Genomic DNA, 23845 nt, shown 5'->3' with positions numbered 1-23845 from the left:
TTTGGGGCTTAAATGCTAGGATCAACTTCTTTTTTTTAGTCTTATGTATATAGGACTCTGTAGTTCTTGGCTCCATTGTTTTCTTTATAAGAGATACAGAAAATAATGGAATTAACATGAATTGCTAGGCAACATAGAATGATAGTGGAGATGAAGAAAGATGTTGTTCTTAGGTTCTTCTCTGAGTAACATGATGCCAAAATCTTATCCTCCTTGTTGTCCTACTGTTTTTTCTGCTGTAGCTAAAATGATATTTCATAAATGTATCTGTGGAATGCAACTAATGGAAGGAGAGTTCTGGTCCTTCTCACACTGAAAGCAGCTAGAAGTGACATATTTGCTGAAATCACCATATCCTCTTCATTCAGATCCTTCCAAAGCTCAGGGTATGCAAAACTAGAACAGGCATAATTCAAAATGGAGGAAATAAACACAGGAAGACAAGAGAGAGTTTTCATTAAGCCAAATATGTCAAACACCATCTAAGAACTTGACCTGTGCCAAGCATTGCATGCTGAGAGAAATCAAAGTATGGTAAGAAAGGAAATATTGTTCCACGAGTTTACTGTTATGGGCCAAAGACATAATTTATCAGAGGAAATTAACAGTGATTATTAGCTGCCAAATGTAGAAGGTGGACAATAAAATCACATACCAAGAATTGCTACAAAAAAAGGACACATTAGTGCATTCTGGTCACTTTGAGGAACGCTTCAGAGATTTTTCTGCTGAAGTGAATGGAACTGTTCTCAGATCAAAAATACCTCTCAGAGTGAATACATACATCAGAACTTAGTTTCAGTGAGTGAAGTGCCAATGCCTTACAGAGAAGAAAGACGTGTCCAAGCCAGGTATACTCAGTCCATATTCCCTTTTCAATAAGGAAGTCTGACAGACCATTCTACCTTATAAAAGGACAGAAGTCGTCAATGAATCAATGGCATCTTAGCACTCTCCCTCCCCAGTCTTTGGTATAAGTCCAAGATGAATGCATCAGTAAATAGAAGTCATATTTTAAGAGATAACTCCTTTGAAATTTTCTAATATCTAGGAATTCACCATATCTGAAAGACATTTGCCTTTGCTAAGGCAACGTTTGAAACAACTAGAAATGCATATGCAGAATTTGTTAACAAACTAGTGCGAAACAAAGCAGCCAAATGAACAGTCACTTGACAAGGAACTAAAGATCATTAGTAACATACTTCTTCCTTTCGATGTTGGCAGTTTTTTAATAGGAAGATGTTCACCTAACGCTCTGGATATCATTGAATAATCTTGACTGAAGATTGGTTAGTATTTCATCTGTTCCAGTCTGTTGTGGGCATAAAATATCCAGGAACAAAGTCACAACAAGCTAATAGAGGCAAGATTTGTGATAGCATACAGATTGTCTCATGTTCATAAAGATTTTAAAATTGGTTTGATAAAATGACAGCTATTGGATCCATTTTCATTATGCTATCATTTTGTATATTTTGATTTTTCTCTATTGGTAAGCAACTCAACTGCGCAAGGTTTCAAAAATAGAAAAGACAGACAAAGCAATTTTACCAGTTGCAAGTATTAGAGAGGCATAAAATATATTTAATTCAACCATATGCATATCATAGGAAATGGAAAAAATTACAACTATCTCCATATAGTGGATGTTGTCCTAGTCTTGGGAAGATATGTTAAATGATTATTAAAGATATGAAAGAATTCTGGGCTTGACATCAACTTCAAATGTCCCAAAAGACATCTCCTCCTAGCCCTATACTCTGCTTTTATCTTCTCTCTTAATTTATGGTCTTTTAGCACATTTTCAGTTAAATCAGTCTAGTTCAAAGGGAGAAAAGGATCTAAATGTACTTTTCTACAGATAAAAAGCAATAATTGCATATAAAGATTATTTAAAAGCAACTTACTAATTGGTTTTGGGTATTTTTACATAGCATTGTGATTTGAAGCACAGATTGTTCATTTTTCATTTTCTTTTTAAGCATCCAAATAAATGTTTACAAATGAATAACAGGGTTAGGGCAGGAAGATGGCTTTAGATTTTGCAGCATGGGGCCTTGCACTGGCTTTTCAAGTTTGCCTCTCACAGCTGCAGTTTGGATATCTAAATTGTCTGTGTAGCACATGGGGAGATACTCAACATGCACTCACAAGAAACAGCAAGCTCTCAGGGTGCTTTGGGGCAGCAGTGGCTGAAGCATGTTTCCATTTCCCTTCCCCTCCATGAAGCTGTGGCACATACTCAAGCACCTTGTGCAGTGAGACATCTGAGCTCCTTCATTTGAAAACAGGGAAGAGGGACCACCTTTCTCTTCGGAGGCGGCCAGAAGAGCAGATGGAAATGCCTCCCCTGCCCAAGATGCACCTGGGGCAGAGGACAGTCCTGGAAACTGCAGGGGCAGGTTCAGAGCCAACCTGCACCTGAAGCAGGAGTATGTCCCTGCCACTTGCTCTGGGCTCCTTGTGCTGGTGCGAGATGAAGCAGATGGAAAATGGAAAGGAGACTCCTCACATCAGCAGCTCAAAACACATTACATTGCTGAAAGGAATGGAAAATGCACTGTGCCTGAGAGGGTTAAGGTGAATGACCGTGACTCCCTGGGGGACAACACACTCTGCTCCCCCACCTCTCCTAAATATTTAGGAATAACTGAGAGCCAATGCCTGAGCCAGTATCTATGGATTGTTTCTGGTAGTTATAATTCTTGGGTTTGTGATTTTATTTGGAAGTCCATGGGGTCTTCTAGTTAGAAAGGGTCTGGAAGTCTTGACTTTTGGATTATTTCTGAATCATTATATCATCTTATGCTATTTTGGCAACCATCCAATGACAGGCTGCTAAATGGATAGATGTAGTATTCCTGTCTTCTGTGAGCCTTATTGATCCTTGTAGAAAGTGCTGAGATTTCTTAGAATAAAACAAGTTATTAAAAGATATTTGGTATAGCCAAATTACAAAATGTTCTGAAAGGGAAAAAACACATAGCTGCAGCTCAGAAAAAACTTTTCAGATGTTCTGTGTCAAAGGGTGCATACTGTTATTTAAAAGAACATGCTTGCACTTATAGATATGTTAATTCTTTTATTTATTCTTAAAGATTATTTAAATATTTTGATGCATAATAAAGACCATCATGAACTCAACCCTCTGATATATAACTGAATATGTAAATACAGACACTAGAGCCAGTGTGGACTGCACAGAGACTTATTCATTGAATGTGAAAATGTTTGTTGTGTCGGGATAAGGCCTTTACTAGCATCACTTGCTTTCTCTTTCTGTCAGCTCATCTTATCAATTTTCATTTATTATAATTATCTGAATTTTTGCTGCACATAGTTGTGATATTTAATTTGACCTTGATCTTCCCAGGTTTTGAAATGGGAAAGAACAAATAGATATTATTGCAACAAGTAAGGACAAAAACTATTCCCCCTCTCCCCCTAAACAAAAACCAGAAATTACTCACCTTTAACAATACAGCAATAACAAAATAAATGTGTTTCTTTTCAAGTGGAACTGAATAGTATGCTGTGGTGGGTGGGTTGACCCTGGCTGGCTGCCAGGTGCCCACCAAGCTGCTCTATCACTTCCCCCCCTCAGCAGGACAGGGGGGGAGAAATAAGATGAAAAATTTGTGGGTTGAGATAAAGGCAGTTTAATAAAGAAAAGCAAAGGCCACACATGGAAGCAAAGGAAAACAAAAAAATTATTATTCTCTACTTCCCATCAGCAGGCGATGTCCAGCCACTTCCTGGGAAGGTGGGCCTCAATACGCATAGTGGTTGCTCCGGAAGACAAATGCCTTAATAACGAATGTCCCCCTCCCCTCCTCCTTTCTCTTAGCTTTTATTGCTGACCACAAGGTCATACGGTATGGAATATCTCTTTGGACAGTTTAGGTCAGCTGTCCTGGCTATGTCTTGATGCTGTGCTGCTCAGTGGTAGCCAAAACACCGGTTTGTTATCAACACCTTTCTAGCTACAATTACAAAGCACAGCACTATGAGGGCTGCTATGGGGAGAATTAACTCCATCCCAGCCAGACCCAGTACATATCCTCAGTTTGAGGGTAAGACTTTAGGAGAGGAATAAAAATCAGTCAGAATGTTCTCACTAGACTGCTCTCCTGTTTTTTTCCCGGTACTTCATTATTGTATGTCAGCTTCTTGTTACAGTCAATCTTGCTGGGGTAATCAGGCTGCTTATTTTTGCCTTGTATCTCTAAAAAGGCGATTGGTTCCTCCCAGTAGCAGGTACTGTGCAAGCCAAGTGCTATCCACCCAGCTGCATCATACCTGTGCCAAACTGTGCAAAACAAAAAATAAAAAAAATCCTTTAGAACACATTTTTCTAAACACTAAGTATTTACTAAAAGCATAACGAAAGCAGATCTTTTCATAAAAATGCACAATGCTATGAGTTAGCACTGTACAGTTTGGGGTTAGGAAAATGTCATTTTCACATAAGCATCTATACAATTGCCTTCTAGAAAAAATATTTTTTCATCAGCTGTTTTTTATTATGGGCAGTGCTGGATGCCTATATATATTCAGGCAGAGCTGGCTGGACATATACCTTTAGTGCAGAATTTGATGTAAATGTAAAAAAAAATTTTATAAAGTTTTGAAGAAAACTTTGAGCTATTCTTAAATGAAAAGTGAAGGCAAGTCTTTGGGTGTTTCTTATACATTTGATTGGAGCTGGTAACCTGAGTTTAATGGAGTTAATTCCCCTAATTCAGATACCTCCATATCCTTTTTCCTTTTTCAACAATATTTTTTCTGGCACAGGTCTTTCTTTTCCCCTGAATTTGTATTGAATTTAAGCAAGTAAGAGGAGAGGGCAATCACCTGGCAGAAGAGTCTAGCTCTCTTTGTTGCTGCTTCACTCCTGCACAGCATCAGGAGTTCTTCAGCCCTCATTTGGGCAGTGTCAGGGCAGCATCAGAAGATGGACATGGGCCTCACCTCAGCCATGAGTACCACTGACACCAGAGGCAGCCCAAAAGGCTAACGCAAAGGAAAACTGAGGCAGAGAGCCCAAAGGGATGATTGATCAGTGTAACAGAGGAAGGCACCTGTGACTTTTTCCTGTGGTATGCCTGCAAGGAAAAAAGCTGCTGGAAGTAGGAGCCAAAGGATATGTGAAGTGGGAGGTAGGGAGGGATGAAGAGGGAAAAGAACTGGGACTGCACTGGGGGGAGAGGCTGTCAGCTTCTTTTAAGTAGAAGAACCATGATAGACATAGGAGCTTATAATGGAGGATTTGTTGATGGACCTTGAATTCATCTGCTGAGAAGAGCCTCTGATTGGGCAGTACATGACCTCATCTGGAAGAAATTCAGAAATTATGTTCTGTGTCTAGACCACATATCTCTAGAAGACTGAAAAATGGCCTGGTGATCTATTATTTATCTATTGCATCCTTAAAATCAAGCCCCCTTCAAAACAACAAGAAAAAAGTTCTTTTAAACAAAAACAACCACTTTGCGTTGCCCACCTGGAAGGACCCTCTTCAGCAGGGCTGTGCTGGTGCCAGGTTGGCTTCACTGGGGTTCCCGCACTAGAGCCTTTCGATAGGATGCCATTGTCAGTGCTGGTAATGGTGTTTAGAGTACTAGTTATATTGAGTTTGCGTGGCAAGGTTTTGGTAGTGGGGGGGTTACAGGGGTGGCTTCTGTGAGAAGCTGCTAGAAGCTTCCCCTATGTCCAATGGAGCCAATGCCAGCTGGCTCCAAGATGGACCCGCTGCTGGCCAAGGCCGAGCCCATCAGCGACAGTGGTAGTGCCTCTGGGATAACATTTAAGAAGGGGGAAAAGTTGCTGCGCGACAGCAACTGCAGCTGGAAGAGAGAGGAGTGAGAATATGTGAGAGAACCAACCCTGCAGACACCAAGGTCAGCGAAGAAGAAGGGGGAGGAGGTCCTCCAGGCACCAGAGCAGAGATTCTGCTGCAGCCTGTGGTGAAGACCATGGTGAGGCAGGCTGTCCCCCTGCAGCCCATGGAGGTCCACGGTGGAGCAGATCTCCACCTGCAGCCCGGGGAGGACCCCATGCCAGAGCAGGTGGGTGCCCGAAGGAGGCTGTGACCCTGTGCGAAGCCCGTGCTGGAGCAGGCTTCTGGGAGGACCTGAGGATCTGTGGAGAGAGAAGAGCCCATGTTGGAGCAAGTTTGCTGGCAGGACTTGTGACCCTGTGGGGGACCCACGCTGGAGCAGTTCGTGAAGAACTGTAGCCCTTAGGAAGGACTCATGTTGGAGAAGTTTGTGGAGGACTGTCTCCCGTGGGAGGGACCCCACTCTGGAGCAGGGGAAGAGTGTGAGGAGTCCTGCCCCTGAAGAGGAAGGAGCGGCAGAGACAACGTGTGATGAACTGACTGCAACCCCCATTCCCCGTCCCTCTGCGCCGCTCTGGGGGAGGAGGTAGAGAATTCAGGAGTAAAGTTAAGCCTGGGAAGAAGGGAGGGGTGGGGGGAAGGTGTTTTTAGGATTTGGTTTTATTTCTCATTACCCTACTCTGATTTAATTGGTAATAAATTAAACTAATTCCCCCAAGTCGAGTCTGTTTTGCCCGTGACAGTAATTGGTGAATGATCTCTCCCTGTCCTTATCTCGACCCACGAGCCTTTCATTATATTTTCTCTCCTCTCTCTGGCTGAGGAGGGGAGTGATAGAGCAGCTTTGGTGGGCACCTGGCATCCAGCCACGGTCAACCCACCACACAAGTTCAAAATAAAGGTGGACTTAGATTATCAATTGCACATGTGAAACAATAGCCATTGGATGCTATCATACTTACAGCCAGTGGTACTATAGTGCAAATTGCTTCTCTTGCCATGGAAATAAAGGCTTCTTTACTCTAAAACTAATGTAATTTTTGCTAAAATTTCAGATGCTGGACAGAGTTCTCCTAAAAATACATAAGATAGGAAGAAAGAGATATGTATTGTATAAATCTGATTTCTCTGAAGTCAAAGAAAATGTAAATAATCCTTCGGTCTTTTTAATTTAGAATTGTTTATAGAATTTTTTAGGAACCCTTTGCTAGCCTTTCACTACTTTCACATTTTTTTCTTAGCCTCTTACAGATGTTTTGCCCACTTCTCCAAAGCTCTCTATATTTCTCCTTCATGTTATCGAGGAAGGAAAAAAAAGAAAATAAAGGTAGTATTTGACAGAAGTTCCATTATTTCTCTTCAGAAGTTACAGCTTTGTGACTTTACCTTTGGATGAATCCAGCTATATTGAATAAAACACTTTCCCTGAGTGTTTCTGCTAAAATGATCAGCACAGAAATGTAATGTCATCATTCGTTTGAGAGTTAAATCTCTATAGAGATGTGGGAAGTAATCCACTATTACTAAGAACTTTTTCTCTGTCTTTTTGGAGACTTGAAAATAATATTTACTCTGGTTGATGCACTGAACTATTTCTTCACAACCAGAAATAAAACAAGGATTGTTAGCTTATTTGTTTGAAGCAAGCTGTAAATTGCCTTAAACTATGTTCTTTGCAGAATGCACCCCATTGGCTTTTCTCTGATAGGCCCTCTAGCTCTCCTAATTCTCATCATTATCTAATTAAAGAATTATTTTTAAGTCTTATTAAAACTTATTAATTTTTTTCTGTACCAGGTGAATAAGTTCCATAATTCTGAAATACAAGGGGAAACATCCTGTCGCTCACAGGCATTCCTCTGGAACCATCAGGTCTATAATGACTGCTTTTCGTTGGAGTACAAAAGGTTGCTTGGAGTATTACTTTACTGCCATGACTCTAGGGCTGTTGTTTATCAAAGAAGCCTCGAGGTGACATAAATTCCTTTCCCTAAGGATGTCTCTGAAGTGTTTATACTTCAAGACTAGATAAAGGAAAGGTAAGGAGAAAAAGAAGATAGGAAGATTATAGATATTTTGTAAGAATGAATGAAACAAAACTCCTGGGAACATGAAGAAGAGGAGCAGTTCATTGGACTGGTGGAGGCTGTTGCAGTTGGTGGTGCAGAAGGCTCAGAATCATGAATGCCAGGTGATATTGCATGCTAACCTCAGTGATTCAGGTGAAGCTGGAGACTTGAACAGTCAGACAATTTTAGATTATTTTAAAAATTTAATCATAATCTTCAAGTCACCTTTATAAGTGAAAGGGCTCTTTGCATCATGCAGTGACAAGCTATATGCTCAAATAACATATGCAAGGTTTCAGACTGTATATGTTAAGCAGTAGATCATAAAGCAATAATAGTATATAATGAGGTTACCTGCTCAGAGCAGAGGTTTTCTGAGCTCTAAGCTCCTGTGGTTCTTAAAAAAAAATCTTAGTACTGCAGCTGTCTGACACTGACTCAGGTGTTTACATGTTAAATGCCTGTGATGAGGTGGATTAATTGCAGCCAATAGCCCTGTGCAGACCCTTCTTTCCCATGAGTAGCATCTGCATGGGATGAGTCTTTGTCAGTGTTTCCCACCACCTCGATTCTGTGTAAGTGACTATATTGGAAAAGCAAGGTGAAATGTGATCATCTACATCGCTATTTCTATCCCTATGAAGAACAAGAGAACTTTTTTTCTCTCTCTCGCTTGATACGTGCTTATGCAAAGCAGAAAATACACTGAGAAATGCCCAGCCTAGAACAACCATTTCCTCATCATTAGGACACTGCTGTGAAATGAGGGACGGCCAGTTTCAGGTCTCTGATCAGAAGTCAAGAAAAGCAACATATCCAATAATTGAGCAACTAGACCATATTTGTTTACTGAAGAATCTTTGTGTCTCCCTTTGGCTTTGGACAGACCTTCCCATGCATGATAAACTTATTGCCATGCAAGTTTCTTTGAAATGGAACAATTTAAAAAGCAAGTTCTTTTTGGTAAATTGGCATTTTCCACTAATTAATAATAATAATAATAAAAAGGCAAGCAAGGCAAGCCATAATTAGGTCTTATCAGAGCCAGAATTTCCAGGATCAGCAGCTGTATCATACCAGCATTTCTACCTTACTTGTGCTGGTACTGCTATTAGCATAGATGTCGGCACAACACCAAGCAGATGTAACAATTATGGTGCTAATAAAACATTTTTTTTTCTTTTCATTACAACTATTAAGCAATAGATATAAAGTTACATAATTTCAACCTAATTATTCCTTTTTCTATATTCCTTTTCTAAATTACTACTTCAAATTGCTTCTTGAAATAACTGGATTTCCTGTGGGCGAGATGCTAACAATTAAGCATGCCCATTTAGCTAAAGGCATTGTAGCATGTGCTGAATTTAGCATTATGCAATGTTTCTGTATTGCAGGACCAATGGGGTGAGGTGAAGCCAATGCCACAGGAAACTACTGCTCCTGATAGGCAGACCCAACATGCATTTCTAAAAAAAAAATTCATTCAAATGAAAATAGGCAATTGACACTTTTCACCCTGTGTTCAGAGTCAGCATCAAAGGTAGCTGCAGTGTGTGTTCAGTGCCTAGAGACAGATGTCCCCATTACAGGTTCTTCAGCTGGCACAAACTGCTGCTCGTGCCTAGAACTGAACTGAAGGAGCGACCGAGCAGAGATGAGCTCCCTCGCCCCTGCACTTCTCCCAGAGTGCGCATGAGGGGAGAACTCCTGCCTCCTCTGCCTTCACTCCAGGCACTTTTTTTTAATGTATATTCTTTTTTACTGGCACAGGGAAATTGAAAAGAAAAAAAAATCCAAAACATTCAAAAGATACGGAAAATTGTACAAGATGACTGGATAGGTATTAAATTTCACTTTGAAACTGGCAACTTTAAGGAGACCATTACAGTGTACCTGATATTATTAAATAAGCTGTCATCTGTACAGTATTTTTCTCATTAAAAAAGAAAATCATCCTGCTTTAGACTTGATACAGTTTCACCTATAGTAGCATGGAGAAAAGATGCTTTTCATTCCTCAAGGCTTTGATAGTTGTTTCATTAAATCAGAGTTCTATCATTGCCTCTGTGAAGAGAGGAACTGAGCTTGCTTTTCATGCTCCTTCCATCCTCTCCCCTACCCTTTTTAAAACAGTAAAAAGCAAATTTGTGCAATATAAAGAACAGGATAAGAAAACAAATCCTATTCAGAAAATTCCATATAACTTAATTTCTCAATTACACTAATTATAAAGAACAATAATAAGAGATTGTGTATTTTGTGGCAATTGAAAGGAAATGTTTAATTACTGTGTGTAAGTAAAATGACAGCTTAAAGCATTCTTGCAAGCAACAGTGCTCTTTGGGGGGTAATTAGTGAAAAATAGATAGTAAAAAAATGATAGCTTTTAGGCTAAACAAATCACTTAGGCTAAACTTTGTCACTGATAAAGAACTATAAAAGTGAACCTATCGCATCATTCAGCAGGAAACTTACTTTTTATTTTGATCTGTGGTTGTTTATAAATTGTTGGTTTTTTTCTGTGAAAATATCTGTAAGCTAAGCATAGTAGTGGTGAAGAAAACAGATCGTAGAAATATCTCTGGATTCATAATGAATTCAGCCATTCAGTGATTGTGGGATGGACAGGTGAGCTTATTACTTTGCTAATACCAAAAGAAGATAACCAAATGGATGATTGGCAGGTTCGCTTTTTGTTACCTTTTCTGAACACAACCAGATATCTGGTCATTTGATAACCATTTGTGCTTACTCATTTTCTGGTATGTACAGTTATCATCACAGGTAATCGTCCTATGAGTAAATGTTAAGGTTAGTGTTAACTTCAAGTTTGACCAAGTGTTCGGTTAGAGACTGTCCTTCGGAGCCTTGACAGCCAGATCTAAACTTCAGCTGGCTCATGAAATAACCTGCTATCCTAGTCTAGAGGACTACACATAAATGAGAGGTGTTCGTAAAATGGAAGTAGTTCCTTTTTCAAATGCAGTTAGGGAAAGTCATACAAGAGAGGGACAGGGATTTGAGTCTTGTCCCCATTTGAAACAGAGGTATTTCAACATTCAAAACCTTTCTTTCTTTTCCTAATAATCCCAGTCAAGGCTAGGATTAAAAGGATTTTAAAAGGATGAACTGTACAAATACCAGACATACAGTAACCCTTGCAAGGGGCACAGCAATGTTTCTTGATTCCTGGTTGAATTTCCAGTGAAGGACAAGAGTCCCCATGACCAAGTGCATGGAAACCAGCTGCAGCCCACCTAGTGAATATGAAGCAGGAGCCTAAAGAGATTATTTTTAACATTAGGACAAAATCAATGAGTCCACTCCTATACAGATGAAAAAACTGTTGTCGTATGGAAGAGAATGAGCATTGCAAATAGCAAATATGTAGTAGCAGCTACTGAAGATAATGCTTTTAAATGTTGGGTGAGACAATAGAAGTTGAGCTTAAACACTATAGGAATTTTTATCCAAAAATTATAGCTTAGGAAGATGTTTTTGACCTTTCTCTCCTTTCTGTCCTCCGGTAATCTAAAAACCATTCAGGTGCTCAACCAAGGGCAGTAGGTAAATGCTTAGACCTATGTTGTGTTTGCATAACATGAAGGCCTTGCAGTAACAAGGAATGCTCATATAAAAGTCCTTTGCAACTCTCTTGCATTATACCCTACATATCTCAAATGAATATATATTTTTGATTAGCAAGGATTATTCTTTATTAGTGTTGCTCAAGCACATTTGTATGCAAATAAGATTGGGTAGAGGGGTGCAGCCCCTGTGCTAAGGAGCATAGTGAAGTCCTTTCCCTGTCCATGTATGCTATGACATGGCACGTGTTACATGTCCTTCTTACATGAGACCACAGCAATGGAGGACTGGACACAAACACAAAGGGGACATTGCATAGTGCAGCATCTTCTCTTTGGCTTTGCTGCAGAAAAGCTGGAGCACTGCACAACAGCTGGGACTGTGTGACCACCTTGGTGAGCTATATAGAGCACTGGGCGATCTCATATCCCTTCCCTCCAAGTAAATCCATGCCTAGATTAGCTGCAACTGATTAGTAGGGTAATTTTAGAAGCAATACCTTGTTTATGCTAGAGCATGTCTGTCTTCTAGTGACCCAGAACTCTGATTTATACCCAGAATATATGGATAAATTTCTTCTTTGAGCAGAAACCAATGATGAGCATGCAAATTTAAATCTCAGTTCTAAAGGATGGGGGTGAAGAATTCTTGCTTCAGAGGTGCAAAATAGCTGTACAGAGGTTAAATCAGACTTATATATTCATCATACATTGTTAAATAGTCCCATGCAAAATTACTTTCTTCTTATTTAGGGAATGCATGTTGTACATGTGGCCTCATCTAATCTTTTGCCACTTGGCAAAGCAAAAACTAATTTCAGTTCCAGAGGATGGAGCAGCCTTCAACTATACAAGTTAAAGGATATGTGCTACAGTTCATAAGGAGTGCATGTACATGTCGTGGTTTAACCCCAGCCAGCAACTAAGCACCACGCAGCCGCTCACTCACTCCCCCCCCACCCAGTGGGATGGGGGAGAAAATCGGGAAAAGAAGTAAAACTCGTGGGTTGAGATAAGAACAGTTTAATAGAACAGAAAAGAAGAAACTAATAATGATAATGATAACACTAATAAAATGACAACAGCAATAATAAAAGGATTGGAATGTACAAATGATGCACAGTGCAATTGCTCACCACCCGCCGATCGACACCCAGCTGGTCCCCGAGCGGCGATCCCCCACCCCCCACTCCCCCCAGTTCCTATACTAGATGTGATGTCATATGGTATGGAATACCCCATTGGCCACTTTGGGTCAGCTGACCTGGCTGTGTCCTGTGCCAACTTCTTGTGCCCCTCCAGCTTTCTCGCTGGCTGGGCATGAGAAGCTGAAAAATCCTTGACTTGAGACTAAACACTACTTAGCAACAACTGAAAACATCAGTGTTATCAACATTCTTCTCATACTGAACTCAAAACATAGCACCGTACCAGCTACTAGGAAGACAATTAACTCTATCCCAGCTGAAACCAGGACAGTACATTATAAATTCATTTAATTGCTCTACAGAGATGCTGATCCTAATTAAGACTTCGTTGGCTTTTTTGATTGAAAACAGTTAAAATTGCCTAATTCAGCATGCAAAAAAATGAAGAAAAAATTAAATGAAGACTCTTTACATAAGGAAACCAAGTTTCTGCCAAGTTTTAACTCACCTATAAGCCTGGGTGGGGTTTTCTCCTTCTTTGTCTCAGTGCCTTATTCTCTTCAACCAGACATGGATGGGGGTTTGGAGAGGCAAAAGTCTTGGTCAGGTGATACTTGTCCAGTTGTGGTTTAGGCAACTTCTCCATTTTGTGGGTCTCAGATGTATCATATAGTTTAGTACAGTACAACTCTGAGTATGTTAGTTCGGGACATTCTTTTCTGAAAATTATGCTATCCAAAATAGCTTCTGAAGAAGGGAAGCAAACAAAGCAGAAGACAGGGCAGAGGACTAGTAGAAACAAGGAAACCAAATGCACAAGGTAAATTGAGTGAGGTCCTCTGAGTCTCCTGGGTCCTGGCATCTATCTGTTTCCTGATGCCATGCCTGGTTTTCCAGTTCACTTCTCTCTTCTCTTCATTCCTCCTGAGGGATGCTTTCTACTTCATTTTCTCCACAGATTTTAACTTTTTTCTTCAGTCACCTTATAAGCATACACAACATTAATATGTTGCATATTAATACAGCATATCCAGTTTCTGAAACTTCACGCCTTAAACTCTCTCTGAATGCAGCACTAGAGAAGTAGATATACACTGCATACAGTTTCCCTGTCTGCTGCATGGAATGAGCTAAAAATGGTGTTGGTGTAGTTTCACAACTTCTATATAGCTGGGAATTTAGGGAACACATGACAAGCATGAGGGTTTGACTTCTAAAACTTATAAATTAATGTGGATATTAGTATCACCACTAAAGGCAGTTTCCATAATTTTCAGTTGTGCTATCACATGAGCAACAGTAATACTAAATTAACTAATATTTCTGCATGGGTCCTCTGACATATGTATAAAATGTTATCTTTATAAAATATATAAAGCTTAAGTGGATACATGAATGAATTTTCATTTTGTAGGTGCCTTTAGATAGTAAAAAAGTGGGTGGTTTTTTTTCTGATTCTTCTTTTTATTCTCCTGACAGTACAAACAAGTGGAACAGTACATGTCATTCCACAAGTTACCTGCTGAAATGCGCCAGAAGATCCATGATTACTATGAGCACCGCTACCAAGGCAAGATCTTTGATGAAGAAAACATTCTCAATGAGCTCAATGATCCCCTTAGGGAGGTAAGCTTTCAAGTGTTTCTTTACGGTATGGAAAACTTTAATGTCTGCTCTTTCTGTGTTGAAATGCTCTTTCTGATTCTATTCTGTAACATTTAATCTCATTTGACCATCTACCTAGTCAATTAATGACCAGGAGAATGAATTTTGTATTAGATCAATACAAAGAAATAAGCAAGTTTACACTATTCTGAATCAGTCTAAAGAAGTCACTGCCACACAAGGATGTCAAAGAGTAAAATCCTGTCAAGTGTTGAGAGAAACTCTTGGTCTTCTGCCATTCTTTAAAATAGAGTAGCTAGACTAGAATGTTTTTTTCTGCTCTCTCTACTTGCTAACCAGGTATCTGTGCAGATGAAACCACTGAAAGCCACAAGTGAAGGGAAAGCTCCTCTGTTTCATTCTGTGAAGTAGCATCCTTGGTTAAGATGGTCTGTACTTGAGGAGAGGAAGCTGGAATATGACATACAAGCCATTAAAAAATATCTTTTGTTAAAACTCTAGTTTGTATTCCAGTTCTGTGGTTTTTTTAAATGTTATGTTTTGTGTGGAAGCAGTTGGAATTTTCTTTGGCAAGGTGCTTGTGTGGGAGGAAGGCAGAATTCATCTTCCTGTAACAGAGGTAGCTGCTTAATTGGAATATAAATCTGACTATCTTCTGTTGGGTGATGCTCATGCTTGATCTACTTAAGGATGTTGGCTGGTATCTTCTACAGAAAGGAGGAGAAAAAAAAAACAGAGGAGAAGAAGGAAGTTGAAAAATTCAGAGAGAAGAAAGCATAAATAGGGAAAAGAGAAAAGAAACAAGAAAAGAGGAGAATAAAGGAGGAGTGGTCTGATGTGTGATGAAACCTATGTAATTTTCAGTGATACCAAGTAATGCCTTTTAGTGTCCTCTGCTATGGGAGGAGTGGTGCTGAATACATGTATATATAACTCCCAACACAGCACAGGATGACATCTATACTTTTGGAAAGATATGTGAAGGTTGTTTTTTTTTTTTTAACAAGTTTTGTGGCATAAGAAGAACATAGGTCTGTGATGGATTGTCTGTATCATTGAATCCAGCTCTTTGTTGTGAAGGGAAAACATGTCATACAATCCATTTCCAAAATCAATCAAGTTCCATATTTAAAATAGTTGTCATATTCAAGTTATAAGAAACAATGCCATTCCTGTTCATGGGCTCTGAGGCCATGTCTGTGTTATTATAGTCCAAAAGTGGCCTTCCTCCTTACAAAATGACAACTGGGAATGGCGAATGGTGCCCAAAATCACTCAGTCATTGCTAGATGGTTCAAGTCAAAATCAGGCCAAACCATGATTGTTCTAACAATTTAACAGTACAGATGACTGAATTTCAATTCCTGGACCCATTTAATACCCTAACATAGATGTAGCCTGAGTCCTTTCATTGTGGAATTGTAAGTGTTTTGGAGGGTAGGTGGAGGGCTCTGGCTTCTGCACTGCCAATTTAGCCTGCAGGTCCCCTTGGTATCTTTTGAAATGTCAAGAGGAGAATGCATTATAAAAGTCTATCATACAGGACAGGAAAAGTGTGGAAATTATCCCTAGAGTACAATGACAGTCAAAACATGAATCTTGGCCAGTATGGAGCTTTTGTTTTGTTAAAAAAACACATGAATGTACAGACTCATCAGTCACAGACATCAGAAACAGTTTAATCTATTTCTGCTTTTAAGGAAAGCATTTCTCCATAAATAAAGCCTAATACCCTTCCACTGAAAAAAAAAAAAAATTATCTGTCTTTTCCTCCCTCCTCCCTCCTTATTTCCTTCCTCCCTCCCCTTCCTTTTTTCTCATTGCTTAAGAACAGCAAGGTAAATTTGGTCAAGCATAAAAACCAAAAAGCACTTCTGGGGAGAGATCAAGCATGGAAAATTTAAAAAATTAATGAGCCACTAAAAACATGGAGTAAGAATAGTATTTCACTGAAGGAGTAGCTTCTGGTTTTGCTATGATCATGCTGTACTTCGCATGTTTTCTTTGTTCTCTGTATTATATAAAAAAATTATTTACTCAGTAGAGTGCATTCCTCAGAAGGTACAATCAGCTTGCACACTGCCCTGATGACAACATAGTAGTTGTTCCAGAAAAAGTTGGATTTAAAAAAAAAAAAAAAAGTAAGAACTGGACAGTGGCAATGCCAGAACAGGTTTCCTAATGAATCTGTCCAAATTCTGGCTGCAGCTCACACACTGTGCTCTGAAAACATGACTTGGGTGTTTGCTTAGTTTAGCAGTTTCAAATTCTATTTTAGCTACTGCTTCAGTATGCGCAGTTTGGTAGTGCAGGTAGTGGCTGTTTGTTTGGTGTTACTAATGGATAGTAAATTAGACCATTTTAAAGGCAGAACACAATTGTTCTTATATTGGACGGGATATACCATTTTACGTGCCAATAACTGCACAAGGCTATAATGTCCAGGTGATAGCAGAGATACCCTAGCTGCATGATTCAAGAATAAATATTTACTGCATTTCTTTTTAATAAATCCTGCATTTTATTATACCTTGAGTTTGGTGTAGGGTAAGAATTAAACATTCAGAGTCTCCACAGGGCATATTTAGCTTGATGAAAGTAGCTTCTGATGAAGACATTCAACTGAAACCATTATTTCCTCACTTACAGTAAGCAGAACAAAAGAAACCACACAAACAACTGCATAATTAGAGCATGAATATCATCAAATACTATAAAAAAAGTTGCAGTGTTCTCAGTTCTCCTTGTTCTCAGCCATTCAAGCTTACTGTATGGGTTGAAATTTTCCACAGCTAGACTCTCTTTAGGAGTGATGACCTTTTTTTTGGTCCATGTTTTAAAAATTTGGTTCACACTTTTTTTAGCAGACAAGTAATTATGCATGATATAAATATGACCATTCAACCATTAAAAGAAGCTAAAGGGCATAGTATTAGGAGTAGAAATCTGATGTAAAAATAATTCTTACATGATAAATACTAATAAAGCTGTATATGCTTATAGTAGAGGTAAGATATTTTTGGTAAAAGAGGATGGATGTTCATTTAACTTAGCTTCTGAAAATTTTATATGGAATATAAAATACCTTACTATAGTACTATGGATATAGCATATAACAATTATAGTAATGATAACATACAGTGGCAGGGTTATATAGCAACTAATATCATACAGGTTAATTCTGGCTATTCTCACCTAAAATCAAATCCCCTTGAGGCACACATCGGACTTCCCCATCTTTTCGCATCACCCACCAATTGCACCCAGGTCCTTGAGCAAAAGCAATCCCACAAGTGGGTTTACCTTTGCCTGAGGCAGGAGTAACCCAGACTGTCTTCCCTAACATATTCTTCATGTGCACTACAGGGACTTTATCCCCTTCTACAGTATGTAAAAATTCTGACTGGGCAGGGCCACCCCGATTGGCAGATCCTCTGGTGTTGACTAACCAGGTGGCTTTTGCTAAATGTGTATCCCAATGTTTGAAAGTTCCACCCCCCATTGCTCTCAATGTAGTCTTTAACAGCCCATTGTATCGCTCAATTTTCCCAGAGGCTGGTGCATGATAGAGGATGTGATACACCCACTCAATGCCATGTTCTTTGGCCCAGGTGTCTATGAGGTTGTTTCGGAAATGAGTCCCGTTGTCTGACTCAATTCTCTCTGGGGTGCCATGTCGCCACAAGACCTGCTTTTCAAGGCCCAGGATAGTGTTCCGGGCAGTGGCATGGGGTACAGAATATGTTTCCAGCCATCCGGTGGTTGTTTCCACCATTGTGAGCACATGGCGCTTGCCTTGGCGAGTTTGTGGGAGTGTGATATAATCAATCTGCCAGGCTTCCCCAAATTTATATTTCAGCCATCGCCCTCCATACCACAGGGGCTTTAACCACTTGGCTTGCTTAATTGCAGCACATGTTTCACATTCATGGATAACCTGTGCAATAGTGTCCATGGTCAAGTCCACCCCTCGATCACGAGCCCATCTATATGTTGCATCTCTTCCCTGATGGCCTGAAGCATCATGGGCCCACAGAGCCATAAATAGCTCACCCTTATGTTGCCAGTCCAGGTCCACCTGACCCACTTCAATCTTGGCAGCCTGATCCACCTGTTGGTTATTTTGATGTTCTTCAGTGGCCCAACTCTTGGGTACGTGAGCATCTACATGACGTACTTTTACAACCAGATTCTCTAGCCGGGACGCAATATCTTGCCACAGTGCGGCAGCCCAAATGGGCTCACCTCTGCGCTGCCAGTTGCTCTGCTTCCATTGCTGTAACCACCCCCACAGGGCATTTGCCACCATCCATGAGTCAGTATAGAGATAGAGCACTGGCCACTTCTCTCTTTCAGCAATGTCTAACGCTAGCTGGATGGCTTTCACCTCTGCAAACTGACTCGATTCACCTTCTCCTTCAGCAGTTTCTGCGACTTGTCGTGTAGGACTCCATACAGCAGCCTTCCACCTCCGATGTTTTCCCACAATGCGACAGGACCCATCAGTGAACAGGGCATATTGCCTCTCATTTTCTGGCAGTTTATTATACAGTGGGGCCTCTTCAGCACGTGTCACCTCCTCCTCTGGCGACATTCCAAAATCTTTGCCTTCTGGCCAGTCCATGATCACTTCCACAATTCCTGGGCGACTGGGGTTTCCTATGCGAGCTCGTTGTGTGATCAGTGCAATCCACTTACTCCATGTGGCATCAGTCGCGTGATGTGTAGAGGAGACCCTCCCTTTGAACATCCAGCCCAGCACTGGCAGTCGGGGTGCTAAGAGGAGCTGTGTTTCAGTACCAACCACTTCTGAGGCAGCTCAAACTCCTTCATATGCTGCCAATATCTCTTTTTCAGTTGGAGTATAAACATAGTAGATTGGTTGAGGAAAATAGTGAAAAGCTAAGAAAAGGTTTGATGCATATGTGTGAGTGGCTAACTTCATTGGGTAACAGAAAATAGTCATGTTTATTATGGGGAATTAGCTAGGGCTTCATACTAAAAAGGAAAAACGGATGCTGAACATTTCTAAATTTTACAAGGCTCTCTAGGTGCTTCATAGCTGAGTAAAGCAACTGGTAAACCAAGTAGTAGCTGACCTGTATCATTTAAGGATAAGCTTGCATTAATAGAGATTCTCTTCAATGACTGGGAGCAAAGGTAGATACTTATTAGAAAATGGGACTTAAAAACCTCATCTTCTCCCTGGTTAAGTTAGTTGCACAATTTGGGTATATTAGTCCCATGGTAATGTAGTTAATTGGGTATCCTCAACTCTACACACTCAAACTGAATTAACCACACATTACTATATGGTGTGCTACTACCTGCTCGTAAGGAAATGTCCTCTCACATGAAAGTTAGGAATTAAACGTTTCTTTTAATTAAATTCAGAAATTTCACTCTTACTGAAAAGCATATCCCCTTTTTCACAGGTAGACTTATTTGATAATAAGTGTCCAGCCTTCTTGAGAATCAGATAGTCAGGAGACTCCTGGCAGTTACATTTTCTGTAGAGATGGTAGATTTTAAATTGCTTATGCCAGGCCATGCAGGGTTGTATTCATCTAACCTATCTGTAGCTCTATACAAGTTCTGCATCAAATCTGAGCTAATCATCAGGCTCCCTCTACACACACCCCTGTCATGGTTTAACCCCAGCTGGCAACTAAGCACCACACAGCCGCTCACTCACTCCTTCCCACCCAGTGGGACGGGGGAGAGAATTGGAAGGGTAAAAGTGAGAAAACTCGTGGGTTGAGATAAAACCAGTTTAATAATTAAAAAACAAAACCCAAAAATATTGTAAGGAAAAGAGGGGGGAAAAAAATGATAGAATACCAAGTTGGAAGGGACCTCAAGGATCATCTGGTCCAACCTTTCTTGGCAAAAGCATGGTCTAGACAAGATGGCCCAGCACCCTGTTGTATTGGGTTTGTGTGGCAAGGTTTTGGTAGCGGGGGGGGGTTACAGGAGTGGCTTCTGTGAGAAGCTGCTGGAAGCTTCCCCTATGTCCCATGGAGCCAATGCCAGCTGGCTCCAAGACGGACCCGCTGCTGGCCAAGGCCAAGCCAATCAGTGACAGTGGTAGCGCCTCTGGGATAACATTTAAGAAGGGGAAAAAGTTGCTGCATGACAGCAACTGTAGCTGGAAGAGAGAGGAGTGAGAATATGTGAGAGAAACAACCCTGCAGTCCCCAAGGTCAGTGGAGAAGGAGGGGGAGGAGGTGCTCCAGGCACCCACTCCAGATCAACCCATCACACCTGTCCAGCTGAATCTTAAAAGTGTCCAATGTTGGGGAATCCGCCACTTCCCTGGGGAGATGGCTGATTGTTCTCATTGTGAAAAATTTTCCTCTTGTGTCCAATCAGAATCTCCCCAGGAGTAACTTGTTCCCATTACCCCTCGTCTTTTCCATGTGACTCCTTGTAAAAAGGGAGTCTCCATCTTCTTTGTAGCCACTCTAAATACTGGAATGTGGTGATAACAGAATCATAGAATCATAGAATCATTTAGGTTGGAGAAGACCTTTAAGATCATCGAGTCCAACCATCAACCCAACACCACCATGCCCACTAAACCATGTCTTGAAACAGAGAGAAAAATAAAACCCAAGAAAGACAAGTGATGCAAATGAAAACAATTTCTCACCACCAAACGAACAATGCCCAGACAGTCCCTGAGCAGCAACCCACCCCCCCCCCCCCCCGCCAACCTCCCCCCTAGTTTTATTGCTGAGCATGACATCATATGGTCTGGAATATCCCTTTGGTCAGTTGGGGTCAGCTGTCCCAGCTGTGTCCCCTCCCAACTTCTTGTGCACCCCCAGCCTACTCGCTGGTGGGGTGGGGTGAGAAGCAGAAAAGGCCTTGACTCTGGGTAAGCACTGCTCAGCAGTAACAAAAACATCCCTGAATTATCAACACTGTTTCCAGCACAAATCCAAAATATAGCCCCATACTAGCTACTATGAAGAAAATTAACTCTATCCCAGCCAAAACCAGCACAACCCCCCCCACACACACTCTCTCACTGTTAAAGAAAAACTAGCTGACTAGCTTAGAAAAAAGGCTACATCTTCAAACAGCAGTTGACATGCAAGATAAATTCTGTCTTTAATAATATTTGCAATTAACTATCTCTGTCATTTCTTGAGGTAGTAATTAGCAATTGGTAGCAATTAGCATGTTTCCCTTACATAAATATCATCTCTGGTTCTTCAGCAGACAGAGATTCTTGTGAAGTTTTCTAGAGTTTACATTTTTTAATTCGAAGTTCTTGCCACCTACATGCTTGAACATCATCTGGCATCAGAAGGCCCTAGTCCCAAAAGTGGTCTTTGTAACTGTCATGACATGAAAAGGAGATGGTACAGACAACAAGAAAAAAACCCCCAAAACAACGAACACAGCTAAGAGAAATCTCTTCCAAAAGGGCACCTGAATTACAAAAGTTAAAAGACATATACATAAACAGTTTCATCTAAGAACGGAGTGTAAGAAATGTCAAACTGGGTCAGCTCTGGTGTTCATCTAAGCTACTAGCCTCCCCAGCAGTGCCTGTAGGTGGACACCTAGAGAAGAACAAGAACAGGGCAAGTATGGTATTTCCCTTGATGACTCTTCTAGACTCCAACTACTTTCAGTTCAAGGGATTCTCTGAGATTGATGTGATTTGTCTATTGACTAATCCTTAATACATATCTCTTCCAATTACTTATTTACACTCCTCTTGAATCCATGTAATCTCTGCAACCACAACATCCTTTGACAAGGAGCACAGACCTGTACCCTGCTGCATGAGAAACCACCTCCTTGTCTTGGGCCTGAACCTGGCTCCCACTGTTTTTTGGTTTTGATGGCCATTAATTCTTGTAGCAAAAGTGATAGTACAGTTAATTCCTACCCACCCTTTGCATGCCAGTTATGATTTTATGGACTTCTATGATAACATTCTTAAATTGTATCTTTTGAGGGTAAAGAGACCTATTCTACTTAATTCTTTCTTGCATGGAAGCCAGATCACCCCCATGATCATCCTTCTTGCCATTCTCAAAATTTTTTCCTGACTCTACTATAGCCTTTTAGGGATGAGAGCACCAGATCTGCACCCAGCATACTGATGTTATAATAATATGAATAATTCCTTTCCTAATAATTCCTAACATTAATTTGCTTTTTTAATCACTCCAACCACTGAGCTTACTTTTTTGTTTTTATTTTATCTGTAAGAGCTAACTCCTAAGAGGTAATAGATACATTATTTGTATTTGCCTATGTGTATCACTTAACATTGCTCTCCATCAGTAATTTCCAACCAGCCCATAAGAAGTCCCTTTTAGTTTCTTTTTAACAAGCTGCTTCATCTTTACACAGTGTCATTTCTGAAATTGAGCAAAACTGTATGAAGTTCTTGGCCTTTGTTGTTCCCATACCTATTACAGCCTAATGAATCAGGTGTAAGATTCTGAAAAAGATCCTGCACAGTGCTTAGTATTGCATCAAGAGCTGCGTTTTTTGACGGTTCTTGTAAGGGAGGTACTCTCAAACAAAATAATAGAAAGCTTCTATTACTGGATTTATAATTTGATAATAGTAATTGTATCTAAATGAAAACAGGGCTAAAACCAGATCAGTTTGGTACATGTAGACAAACTGAGTATATTTTTAGAGAAAGTATTTGGTCCTTTCAAAATCAATTTTTAAAATTATCAATTCGGTAACTTCACTATTCTTCCCAGTTGTTAGCTTTCTCCTTTTCCCCATTAAAACTTACTTCCTTTTGTAATATCTTTCCTTCTATTTCATATTTATCTTTAGAAATCACAAAACATTAGATTCTTATTTAGACTATGCTATAATCCTATGAGCAAAGGATGAAACATCTCCAGAGTTAATAGTATGAGGCCAAAATATGGTGTGATTAGAGCATAGTAAGCTTCAATCCTTTTTGATAGTGTAATCATGATTTTTGGATACAGGCCATCAAACATTAAAATTTGCCTTGGTTTAACCCCAGCCGGTAACTAAGCATCACGCAGCCGCTCACTCACTCCCCCCCACCTAGTGGGATGGGGGAGAGAATCGGGAAAAAAAAAAGTAAGACTCGTGGGTTGATATAAGAACAGTTTAATAGAACAGAAAGGAAGAAACTAATAATGATAATGATAACAATAATAAAATGACAATAGTTGTAATAAAAGGATTGGAATATACGAAACAAGTGATGCACAATGCAATTGCTCACCACTCGCCGACTGATGCCCAGTTAGTTCCCAAGCAGCAATGCCTCCCAGGCCCACTCCCCCCAGTTTATATACTAGATGGGACATCACATGGTATGGAATACCCCGTTGGCCACTTTGGGTCAGCTGCCCTGGCTGTGTCCTGTGCCAACTTCTTGTGCCCCTCCAGCTTTCTCGCTGGCTGGGCATGAGAAGCTGAAAAATCCTTGACTTGAGACTAAACACTACTTAGCAACAACTGAAAACATCAGTGTGTTATCAACATTCTTCTCATACTGAATCCAAGACATAAGACTATACCAGCTACTAGAAAGAAAATTAACTC

At 40.3% G+C, this 23845-nt stretch overlaps 1 protein-coding gene across 1 annotated transcript in view; it reads left to right on the top strand.

Annotated features, from left to right (window-relative positions):
- The window catches only part of LOC121232755 (potassium/sodium hyperpolarization-activated cyclic nucleotide-gated channel 1-like), a 240105-nt gene that overhangs the window by 171504 nt on the left and 44756 nt on the right, over positions 1 to 23845 (top strand). The window contains exon 5 of the mRNA XM_041121157.1: positions 14129 to 14275. Within this exon, the coding sequence (XP_040977091.1) occupies positions 14129 to 14275 (147 nt within the window). The remainder of the gene's footprint in view (positions 1 to 14128; positions 14276 to 23845) is intronic.

Source organism: Aquila chrysaetos, chromosome W, assembly GCF_900496995.4.
Source record: "Aquila chrysaetos chrysaetos chromosome W, bAquChr1.4, whole genome shotgun sequence".
NCBI lineage: Eukaryota > Metazoa > Chordata > Aves > Accipitriformes > Accipitridae > Aquila > Aquila chrysaetos.
The sequence above is the reverse complement of the archived record's forward strand: the minus strand, read 5'-3'. Positions and strand labels throughout refer to the sequence as shown.